The sequence below is a fragment of the Myotis brandtii genome, unplaced genomic scaffold (genome assembly GCF_000412655.1).
Source record: "Myotis brandtii unplaced genomic scaffold, ASM41265v1 scaffold122, whole genome shotgun sequence".
Lineage (NCBI taxonomy): Eukaryota > Metazoa > Chordata > Mammalia > Chiroptera > Vespertilionidae > Myotis > Myotis brandtii.
In genome coordinates this window covers 1,577,346-1,588,556 of record NW_005354255.1, presented here as the reverse complement: position 1 = coordinate 1,588,556, position 11,211 = coordinate 1,577,346, and the positions used below count along the sequence as shown (strand labels likewise).

Below are 11,211 nucleotides of genomic sequence, written 5' to 3'. Positions count from 1 at the left end.
AGGGGTCGCGACCCACAGGTTGAGAACCCCTGATTTAGAATGACATTCTATGTATTAGTTATTGCCAGTATCAACCAAGCATGAGAGGGTAAAGTTGATAATGGTGTTTGATTAAATGCACAAATGCCTAAAACAAAAAAATTTAAAAGATTGACCAAATTTATTCCTTTGCTGAGCATTCATTGAGCAGGAGCCCAAGCACGTAGTAGTCTCTAGAACAGCAGTTCTCAACCTGTGGGTCGTGACCCCTTTGGGGGTCAAACGACCCTTTCACAGCGGTCGCCTAAGACCATCGGAAAACCCATATATAATTACATATTGTTTTTGTGATTAATCACTATGCTTTAATTATGTTCAATTTGTAACAATGAAATTGGGGGTCACCACAACATGAGGAACTGTATTAAAGGGTCGCGGCATTAGGAAGGTTGAGAACCACTGATTTAGAGTGTCTCGAGCTCAGGACTGGATAGGGGCTAGCATCCCCTTGTCTTCATTCCCATCCTGGCCCCCAGGCTTGACCTGAGAGGCAGAGTTCCAGGTCCCAGGGGATGTGGCATGCTGGCTGGCACTGCTGGCCCCCAGCCTTGAGTCCCCTCATGTGACTGGAAGCTCTCCACTCAACTTCCCAGTGTCGTTTCTTTCCTGTGCACCAGCCGTGCCTGTGGGAGTGTTCTGTTCTGAATGGGCTTCTGTCTCTCCCTGCACGTGAATCAGACGGGTTTCATGTTGTGTTGGCCCCATGAGCTTGGTTGGCTGGTTGGCTGCCCGGAGGTGCCGGTAGAGATGTGGTGCAGCCTTGAGCCCTGGACCAGGCCCTTGGTGGGGGCACCCGGTGCACAGTGAGGTGGGAACCCTGTGAGAGAGAGGCCGTCCTGGAGAGCCCCAGCCCCACATTGCTTTCCACTAGTTCCAGGTCCCAGGGGATGTGGCATGCTGGCTGGCAGTGCTGGCCCCCAGCCTTGAGTCCCCTCGTGTGACTGGAAGCTCTCCACTCAACTTCCCAGTGTAGTTTCTTTCCTGTGCACCAGCCATGCCTGTGGGAGTGTTCTGTTCTGAATGGGCTTCTGTCTCTCCCTGCACGTGAATCAGACGGGTTTCATGTTGTGTTGGCCCCATGAGCTTGGTTGGCTGGTTGGCTGCCCGGAGGTGCCGGTAGAGATGTGGTGCAGCCTTGAGCCCTGGACCAGGCCCTTGGTGGGGGCACCCGGTGCACAGTGCCTCCTGGAGGCCGCCCTGGAGAGCCCCGGCCCCACATTGCTTTCCACGCGGCTTCAGCACCCTTCATGGTTCACACCCTCTGTGTTTCCACAAGGAGCCGAGGGCTGATAGCTCGTGTGCCAGGACAGAAACAAGTGTGTAGAGACCCAGGCCGAGGGCAGGAGGGAGGGAAAGCGGGTGCAGAGCGGAGCTAGCCAGGGTCTGAGAAGCTCTGCAGCTGCTGAGGCCCGTTAGGGGGGCAGGATGCTGGCCTGGGATCCCCACAGGCGGGAGCGGCACCCACAGGCCCGCTCGCTTGTTGGTTCCAGGAGAACTGTGCCATCCTCAGGGAGCTGGTGACCCTGCGGGCCCAGAAGTCCAGCCTGCTGGGCTTCGGTACGCACGCCGACTACGTCCTGGAGATGAACATGGCCAAGACCAGCCAGACGGTGGCCACTTTCCTAGGTAACCGGCCTTCCTCCGCCTCCCGTGTGCTGTTCTTGACTGTGACGAAATGGTGCTTCTGAGAGCCCCATCCTGTCCACCCTCAGGTGGGCGTCCCTATGACGCCTCTGACCCCTGTGTTTGACCTGAGGGATCCTAATCTCACGGCTGAGCGTTGGGGCTCTGAGGTGAGGCCTGCAACTGGCCCTGCTCTCCCCTTCGGGGTGTGAGGCCTGGATAAGCAGCTCACACGTGGCTGTTGTTTCCTCCTTGTGAAAGCGAGACCTGTGATCTCTCCCGGGGCTGCGGTGGGTGACACGGTGCTGGCCTCCGTCAAGCTTTTGTCTCAGGCCCGTCCTTCCCATGCGGGGCACCAGGGCCCTGACAGCTGGAGAAAGCCACGGCCAGCAAGTGGGGGTGAGAATGGGCAGCTCTGGTGTGCCCGCTGCAGGGAGGTAGCCTTGCCTTTCCCCTCTGTACCCCCAGACGAGCTGGCACAGAAGCTGAAGCCCCTTGGGGAGCAGGAGCGGGCGGTGATCCTGGAGCTGAAGAAGGCCGAGTGTGAGAAGCGGGGCCTGGACTTCGATGGGCGGATCAATGCCTGGGACATGCGCTACTACATGAACCAGGTGGAGGAGACGTGCTACAGCGTGGACCAGAACCTGCTCAAGGAGTACTTCCCCATGCAGGTGGTCACCAGGGGGCTGCTGGGCATCTACCAGGAGTTGCTGGGGCTGACCTTTGACCTGGAGGAGCACGCCGCTGTGTGGCACGAAGACGTGAAGCTGTACTCAGTGAGGGACACGGCCTCAGGAACGGTCATCGGGAAATTCTACCTGGACCTCTACCCCCGGTGCGTGTGAGCTGGGGCGGAAGGGTGGGGGGCCAGGAGCGTTCATACCTTTGGGGATGTGTGCACTCCCTCCTCTGCTGAGAGCCCTCAGGGTGTCTGTCAGCCTCAGCCGGCAGGTGGGATGATGGAGGGATGCAGGGTCAGGGAGTGGCAGAATTGGGGACCAGCCTGGGGTCACTACCCCTCTGGGCCAGTTAGCAAGCAGAGCAGACCCCCAACCAGGCCTGACCCTGCCCCCTCCCTCCCCCCACAATCTCCAGGGAAGGCAAGTATGGGCACGCAGCCTGCTTTGGCCTGCAGCCAGGCTGTCTGCGACAGGACGGGAGCCGCCAGATCGCCATCGCGGCCATGGTGGCCAACTTCACCAAGCCCACCCCAGATGCCCCCTCCCTGCTGCAGCATGATGAGGTGGAGACCTACTTCCATGAGTTTGGGCATGTGATGCACCAGCTCTGCTCTCAGGTGGGTGTGGGGCCAGGGGCTGGCAGGGAAGAAGGCAGGGGCGCCCCCCCTGCGCCTGGTGGTTAGTGGGTCTGGAGGTAGTTTTCTCTGTGTTGGATTCTTCATGTGGCATTGCCATGGATAGGGTAATACCCTGTTGAATTCATTTCCATCACAAAGCCCCACGGGGGTGGCTTAAACAACAGAAATGTCTGATGTCCTGGTGCTGGAGGCTAGAAGTCCGAGGTCAATGTGTGGGCAGGGTTGGTGAGCTCTCTCCTGGGTGTGTAGATGCCAGCTTTTCCACATGTCCTCACATGATTGTCCCTCTGTGTATGTCTGTGTCCTGATCTTTTCTTATAAGACAGTGGTCATATTGGATTAGGGCCTATCCTAGTGACCTCATTTAATCACCTCTTAAAGATCCCATCTCCACGCATAGTCATATTCTGAGGTCTTGAAGGTCAGGATTCCAATATATGAATTTTGGAGAGACACAGCCCATAATAGCTCTCAGAGAACTGTTAGGTTAGTGAAGATAATATACATATGTAACATGGCTTAGAGTAGTGTTCATGCCAGCCTCATCTCCTGCTAGCTCACATTAAGAAACATGCATGATCCTGTGAAAGCCAGTGATGACAGCCAGAGCACATGTTGCAGGACCCAGACACAGAGCCGGCTCTGCATTCCGTGAGCACTCACTGAGCCCAGTGAGAGGCGGCTCTGGGTTCAGTGCACACTCACTGAGCCCAGTGAGAGGCGGCTCTGGATTCCGTGCACACTCACTGAGCCCAGTGAGAGGCGGCTCTGGGTTCAGTGCACACTCACTGAGCCCAGTGAGAGGCGGCTCTGGGTTCAGTGCACACTCACTGAGCCCAGTGAGAGGCGGCTCTGGGTTCAGTGCACACTCACTGAGCCCAGTGAGAGGCGGCTCTGGGTTCAGTGCACACTCACTGAGCCCAGTGAGAGGCGGCTCTGGGTTCAGTGCACACTCACTGAGCCCAGTGAGAGGCGGCTCTGGGTTCAGTGCACACTCACTGAGCCCAGTGAGAGGCGGCTCTGGGTTCAGTGCACACTCACTGAGCCCAGTGAGAGGCGGCTCTGGGTTCAGTGCACACTCACTGAGCCCAGTGAGAGGCGGCTCTGGGTTCAGTGCACACTCACTGAGCCCAGTGAGAGGCGGCTCTGGGTTCAGTGCACACTCACTGAGCCCAGTGAGAGGCGGCTCTGGGTTCAGTGCACACTCACTGAGCCCAGTGAGAGGCGGCTCTGGGTTCAGTGCACACTCACTGAGCCCAGTGAGAGGCGGCTCTGGGTTCAGTGCACACTCACTGAGCCCAGTGAGAGGCGGCTCTGGGTTCAGTGCACACTCACTGAGCCCAGTGAGAGGCGGCTCTGGGTTCAGTGCACACTCACTGAGCCCAGTGAGAGGCGGCTCTGGGTTCAGTGCACACTCACTGAGCCCAGTGAGAGGCGGCTCTGGGTTCAGTGCACACTCACTGAGCCCAGTGAGAGGCGGCTCTGGGTTCAGTGCACACTCACTGAGCCCAGTGAGAGGCGGCTCTGGGTTCAGTGCACACTCACTGAGCCCAGTGAGAGGCGGCTCTGGGTTCAGTGCACACTCACTGAGCCCAGTGAGAGGCGGCTCTGGGTTCAGTGCACACTCACTGAGCCCAGTGAGAGGCGGCTCTGGGTTCAGTGCACACTCACTGAGCCCAGTGAGAGGCGGCTCTGGGTTCAGTGCACACTCACTGAGCCCAGTGAGAGGTGGCTCTGGGTTCAGTGCACACTCACTGAGCCCAGTGAGAGGTGGCTCTGGGTTCAGTGCACACTCACTGAGCCCAGTGAGGAGGGCGAGGGGCAGACATGGAGCCTTAGGAAGTTGAAGGACCTTCCCCATAGAGGCCCTCAGTGGCAGAGACAGGACTCACCTGGGTGTTCTGGGCCCCCAGCCTAGTGTCCGGGCCACGGGACCCAGCTGTGCGCATGGCCCCTCTCTCACAGTCAGCCCTTCCTCCTGATAACAAAAATGTGCTTAGGGGCTAAACGGGAGTGGGTGGGAACTGGGTGCTCAGTGATTTTTAGTCCGTTCACCAAGCTGTTCAGCCTTCGTCACTGTCCAGTTCTGTAATATTCCATCGCCCCCAAAAGATCCTCCTTGCGCATTAGCTGTCACTCCCCACTCTGTCCACCCCCTCCCCAGCCCCTGGCAGCCACTAATCCATTCTCTCTCTCTGGATGTGCCTGTCCTGGACATAGCACACTGATGGACTCACACACTGTGTGGCCTTTTGTGTCTGGCCTCTCTCACTGAGCATCATGTGTGCAGGTCCATCCACGTTGTAGTGAGTGTCGGTGCCTCACTGCTTTTCATGGCCAAGTCATGTTCCAGAGTGTGGATGGGCCACTATGAATGTGACCACGTGTCCCCGTCTCCCGGGTCCCCTGCCTCACCGAGGGCCAGGATAGGGCTCCTTAACCAGTTAGCTGCCACAAGCGTCTATAGACGCAAGCGGCGGGCCTTCTTTAATTACATTCAAAGTACCGTGGCACTTAACTGGTTAAATCTCTCAGCAGCTTGTTTGGCTGATTAGCTGCCAGACCCAGGTTTTGGCTGCACTGGATCAAGTGCTATTTTTCAGGAAAAATCTCAGACACCCAAAAGTGGACAAGAATACAGTGTACCTTCCAGCATCTGTCATCAGATTCCACTGTTTCCAGGCTTTGGCCTTTGGGGGACAGGCTTTTTGAGAGTGTTGGCTTCGTGGGTGGGAGAGGGAAGCTGGGTGGCCAGCAGGGAACATGGGTGCTCTCTGCCTCCCAGTGTGTCCCTGGCTGAGACAGGTCAGCCAGCAGCTGCCCAGGGAAATGCAATAGTCCCCATCCTCGGCCACGCCTCATGTTGTGGGGGAGGAAAGGCCCCGCCTAGGATGTTATCTACCCGCCCAGGTGTGCCATGACCTGTGTGCCCGGATAAGGCCAGGTGGACGGGAGCTGGCCAAGCAGGGTATGGCATGCCTGGGCTCTCTGCCTCGTCCCCACAGGCGGAGTTTGCCATGTTCAGCGGGACGCATGTAGAGCGTGACTTTGTGGAGGCGCCTTCTCAGATGCTGGAGAACTGGGTCTGGGAGAAGGAGCCGCTGCTCCGGATGTCGCAGCATTACAGGACGGGCAGCGCCATCCCCCAGGAGCTGCTCGAGAAGCTCATCAAGTCCCGGCAGGCCAACACAGGTGTGTCCTAACGCGCCCCGCCTCGGTGAGGCCCCGGCCAGCCCGGGGCCACCCGTAGTCCCCATCCCTCAGGCCCTGAGGCCAGGGAAATAGGGGAGTTCTTGGTGCCCGTGCTGCAGCCTGCGAGGCCCGGGTATGCCCGCGGGGATTTCTGGGCCGCCCCGACTGGAGGGCTGGGCAGAGCACAGGGCCAGCCTCCCATCTCCTTCCTCCTGACTAGGTCTCTTCAACCTGCGCCAGATCGTCCTGGCCAAGGTGGACCAGGCCCTGCACACACAGAAGGCCGCCGAGCCAGCCGAGGAGTATTCCCGCCTCTGCCAGGAGATCCTTGGGGTCCCAGCCACGCCAGGTAGCTGCCCGTGGGCCTGGCCCACCTTGGAGGTTAAGGGGTCTCTGTCCTCTGGGTCAGAAAAGACCTCGCGCCGCATGAAGGGAGTTGGGACAGTTTATAGGTTCAGCTGATCCAAGTGAAGCAGGCGGCCCCTGGCCTCCCTCCTGCTTTGCGTTCCCAGCCCTTGGCTCCAGTGCGGAGCCTGATGGGCAGTGGGTGTGGGTGACTCCGTCCTTCCTCACAGGTTACGTGTCCCTTCCATGTCCACTGGGCCTTCCTGCGCCTCCTCGGGCGACCTCCCACACAAGGCTTTGTGAAAAGCCGGAGGCGCAGGAAATACGAGTGATCTCATACTCTGGGGATGACAGTAGACAATGTTATTTTTGTTTTTAAAAAATATATTTTATTGATTTTTTACAGAGAGGAAGGGAGAGGGATAGAGAGTTAGAAACATCGATGAGAGAGAAACATCGATCAGCTGCCTCCTGCACACTCCCTACTGGGGATGTGCCCGCAACCAAGGTTCATGCCCTTGACCAGAATCGAACCTGGGACCCTTTAGTCCGCAGGCTGACACTCTATCCACTGAGCCAAACCAGTTAGGGCAGTAGACAAGGTTTTGATGTGTATCCTCCGTGTGCCTGTGTGTCCTTGTACATATGTACATATGAGCACACTCAATAAACATACATGAAGGTAATTGAGATTTAATGTAAATAGTGTTGCATTGGTTTACTGTTTCTTGAGCATTTAAAAACCCTTCAAAAGTGTCTTAATCGACACATGTTCTCTGTTGTGTGGGCGAGCCTTGCCTTACCCCAGGGTCTCCCAACATTGAACCCTGGGCGGTGGCAGCTTGCGTTGCTGAAATGCTGCAGGTGAGCCCTCTGCACATCGGCAGCTGCCAGGCACAGGTTGATTGAGTTCCTCTGGCCAAGTCCCCTGGCCCTGCTTTCTGGTTCCCCCTTCCAGGTGCGAGTGTCTCTGATGTGGCTGCTCTGAAACCCCCTCTTATTAGGGGGAGTCGGGGACCAGGCCAGGGCACAGCAATAGCCTCATGTGTCTTCCCAGGGACCAACATGCCTGCGACCTTCGGCCACCTGGCGGGCGGCTACGACGCACAGTACTACGGCTACCTGTGGAGCGAGGTGTACTCCATGGACATGTTCCACACACGCTTCAAGCAGGAGGGCGTCCTCAATGGCAAGGTGAGGGGAGGACGTCCAGTGCTGCTCCCCACTGCCCAGGACCAAGAACAGGTGTCCATGGCCTTGGGCCTGAGAGCCTGTGCTGCAGCCCTGGCAGGGCAGGGCACCGGGCAGAGTGGGGCCCTCCTTTGGCTCGTCAGGCCTCCACCTGAGACCCTGTAGGGCTCGGGGCTCAGCCACCCCTGTCCTGAAGGATAGGGTTCCTGCATGCATCTGCATGCACACTTGTGTGCACGTTCAGTCTTACACACACACTTGCACACTTGCTCTGAGATCCCCATCAAAGTGTCAGCCCACACTCCCTCGTGGTGTTGATGTGGGTGCCCATAGGCCCCCTGGGAGCCAGGGAAGGATGCTGGAGGACCCTCGACTAGCCCCACCCCTCTTCCCCCCTGCAGGTCGGCTTGGACTACAGAAGCTGCATCCTGAGACCAGGTGGCTCCGAGGACGCCAGCGTCATGCTGAAGCTCTTCCTGGGTCGTGACCCCAAGCAGGACGCCTTTCTCCTGAGCAAAGGCCTGCAGGTGGAGGGCAGCAAGCTGCTGGCCTGCTGATGCGCCCGGGGGTCCCGCCAGCCCTGGATGGGGGCTCTAGCTCCCGCTGCCCTGGTGCCTTAGCTCCCAGCCTGGAAACAGGGTGGGAGACGGTGGCCTCCAGCTCAGCGTCCCGGGGAGGGTGGGGCAGGGTGAGAGAGGGGCCGTTCTCTCTGGTCATTTCTCATAGCCAGTGTCCATGACCCCACTCAGTGGCCAGCCTGGGCTGAAGAGAGCTCGTCCTCAAGATGTCCGGGGAGCGCTTGTGTCCGGGCAAGCCTTCCTCTTTGTTGCACTAATATAGCCCCTTCCTGGTCATTTGTCCTAGGAAAGGGATGGGTTCTTTGAAATTCATCCATTAAAAAAAAAAAGGAAAAAAGAGACTGCTGCTCTGTTCTCTGACGCCTGTCCTTTCTGCGCGGAATAGTGGAACATCGGTTTCCACCTTGTGATCGATGTGGCTCCCTGGGAAGAGCTCCCATTAAGCCCTGACCTGGCGATCAGCCCTGGGGGACAGGGCAGTTGCCGGCGGCTCCGTCTGTGCTGGAGCATTCTGGATTGTGACCGTGTGGGTCCCTGGGAGGCCGCTGAGCTGTTGGACTGACTGCAGCAGGCGGGTGGGGCGTGTGGAGCTGGGGTGCCAGGGTCGCTCACCAAGAGGTGTGTTTCCTGCCAGCCTCTCAGCTAGCACGGTTCTGGGAAAATCCTCGTCCCCGGGCAGCGCTGGGTAGTGCAGCAGCCGCTGTCTGCCCTTGGCCCGTGGTAAGTCCCGGTGGCCAGGCTGGGTTTGCAGTTTGACAGGAGCTGGTTTCTGTTGGGACACAGCTGCTGGAAGCCCTTTCTTGTCCACATGACCTTGAGGACTGAAAGGCAGGTGTGCCCTGTCCTACTTGCCACTCAGGCTGGCTGTTAGGATATGGCAAAGCCTGGGCCACGAGGAAGGATGGCCTTCCTGGGCTCTCGGGTAATTCTTCAGAAAGGCCCTAGTGGTCATTTTGGTTGCAGCAGGAATGTGGAAAGGGTCCTTCATCATTGAGCAGGATGGGTGGCTGTCCCCTCTTCATTTGGTCTGAAAAGTCCATTTCTTCCCTGGACCAAGGGGTCCTGCCTTTTGCCATTGAATCGCTCACTCCAGTTTTTGCGCCACCTCCCCTGTCTGCCCCTGTCCGCCCCCTGCAAAGAGGACCAGTCAGTGGAGCGAGGGGTCAGGCAGCACCCTGACCCTTCTCCCCAAGGCCCAGGTGGCCTGTTCTTAGTGGGGACAGCTGCCTGCCCCTCACCCGACCGTCCTCACCAGCCCTGCTGTGGGCCTGGCTGTGGGGTCCCCCCTTATGTAGACCTAGCACAGAGCTCCCTGAACCCACATCTGTATCTTAAATTCTGGGGCAAGTGTTTTCTTGGCTGGGCTTGTCCAGAGCTGGTAGGCACCGTGTGGCCAAGAGGGCTGTGCCTGGAAGGTGGGGGTGACCTGGAAACATTTAAAAAGCCCTGGCCAGTGTGACTTGGTTGGAGCGTTGTCCCTGTAAAGGGTTGTGGGTGTGATTCCCGGCCAGGGCACATACCTAGGTTTCGGGTTTAATACCCCAGCCCCAGTTGGGGTGTGTGCAGGAGGCAACAGATCGATGTTGCTCTCTCAGGTCGACGTTTCTCTCTCTAAAATAACCAATGAACGTGTCCTCGGCTGAGGATTGAAAAATAAAAGGACCGAGCTTTTGTGTTTTGCGATGTTGGTAACCTTTTTATACATACTTGCTGGTTGGGGTTTGATGAAACCTGAGCACAAAGGGGCGGGGGCACCTGTGTAGCCCTGTGGATGGCCTCCAACCAACAGGGCAGCAATTTCCAACTGGTGCGCCACGAGAATTTTTAAAACATGCAACACCTGACTATTTAGTAGGGGCACTGACCTCTTTTCCCTTAGATTGTCAAGTTAAAAAATGCAGCAGCCAACACAATAGCATCCGGTGTGAATGAAACAAAATTACATCTATTTTTTGTCAGATCAGCAAAATAATATTGGCGTGCCGCGAATTGTCGTAGTTAGTGTATGTGTGCCATGAGATGAAAAAAGTTGAAAATCGCTGCTCCAGGGGATCAGGTATTAAGGCTGCTGGCCTCCCATCTCTGCCCCTGTCCATGCCAGTCCTGCCCGCACCCCGACCTTCATGTCCTCTCAGCTTTGATCCTTCGGCAGGTTCCCTCCAGCCCTGTCGCTCTCAGGACGCTGGTGCCCTCCAGTAGCTTCACTCCTTTCACCCCTGAAAGGGGCAGGTGGTGCCGTGGGACGTGGCAGGACTCACAACAGGTGTGCCAACACTTGGGGTCTGCGCACGCCGTTTCCTCTTCATCCTCCCTGCAGGTGTCACAGGTGGGTCAGCTCAGGGTCAGGGCCAGCATCCACTCCTTCCAAGTGTCCTCATCCAACAGTGCCTGCCAAAGCCAGCAGCCGGCAAGAGATGGCTATGTAGGGCCTTCCTGGTGAGGACGGCTCTGTCCCTGCACAAGCAAACTCATCTCGTGAAATGTGAGTTCAATCCGGATGTTGTCAGGTGGTGTGGGGGGTGGGTCCAGCCTGACCTGGGCAGCAGGGGGTCTGGGTTCAAGTCTCAGAGTGGACTGTTGGGTGAGTGTGGCCCTGGGTGGGCTTCCAGCACCGACTGGGCCCACATGGCTTCCCTGGGCACCGAGTTCGCCTTAACTGTGCAGGGTCACAGGCCAATGCCATACTCATTCTCACGTGCCAATCTTCCTGTGGGCCTTCCGCCCAGCCCTCCGCAGCCCATGAGGCCAGGGGCCCACTCAGTCCACCCAGAGATTACCGTCTAGGGCAGCGGTTCTCAACCTGTGGGTCGCGACCCCTTAGGGGGTCGAATGACCCTTTCTCAGGGGTCGCCTAAGACCATCAGAAAACACATATATAATTACATATTGTTTTTGTGATTAATCACTATGCTTTAATTATGTTCA

The 11,211-nt window shown here is 57.6% G+C and overlaps 2 protein-coding genes across 2 annotated transcripts in view; one reads left to right on the top strand and one right to left on the bottom strand.

Moving 5' to 3' along the window:
* THOP1 (thimet oligopeptidase 1) overlaps positions 1 to 8,625 on the top strand; it is a 24,282-nt gene extending 15,657 nt beyond the window's left edge. The window contains exons 7-13 of the mRNA XM_005858822.2: positions 1,530 to 1,665; positions 2,131 to 2,497; positions 2,758 to 2,959; positions 5,986 to 6,172; positions 6,393 to 6,521; positions 7,575 to 7,711; positions 8,110 to 8,625. Of these exons, the coding sequence (XP_005858884.1) occupies positions 1,530 to 1,665; positions 2,131 to 2,497; positions 2,758 to 2,959; positions 5,986 to 6,172; positions 6,393 to 6,521; positions 7,575 to 7,711; positions 8,110 to 8,265 (1,314 nt within the window). The 3' untranslated portion in view covers positions 8,266 to 8,625. The remainder of the gene's footprint in view (positions 1 to 1,529; positions 1,666 to 2,130; positions 2,498 to 2,757; positions 2,960 to 5,985; positions 6,173 to 6,392; positions 6,522 to 7,574; positions 7,712 to 8,109) is intronic.
* On the bottom strand, positions 2,966 to 5,973 carry LOC102242016 (formin-2-like). Its single transcript, XM_005858838.2, has one exon. It carries the CDS (start codon positions 4,839 to 4,841, stop codon positions 3,543 to 3,545), a length of 1,299 nt encoding a protein of 432 aa, XP_005858900.1. The 5' UTR covers positions 4,842 to 5,973; the 3' UTR covers positions 2,966 to 3,542.
* Positions 8,626 to 11,211: the final 2,586 nt, after the last annotated feature.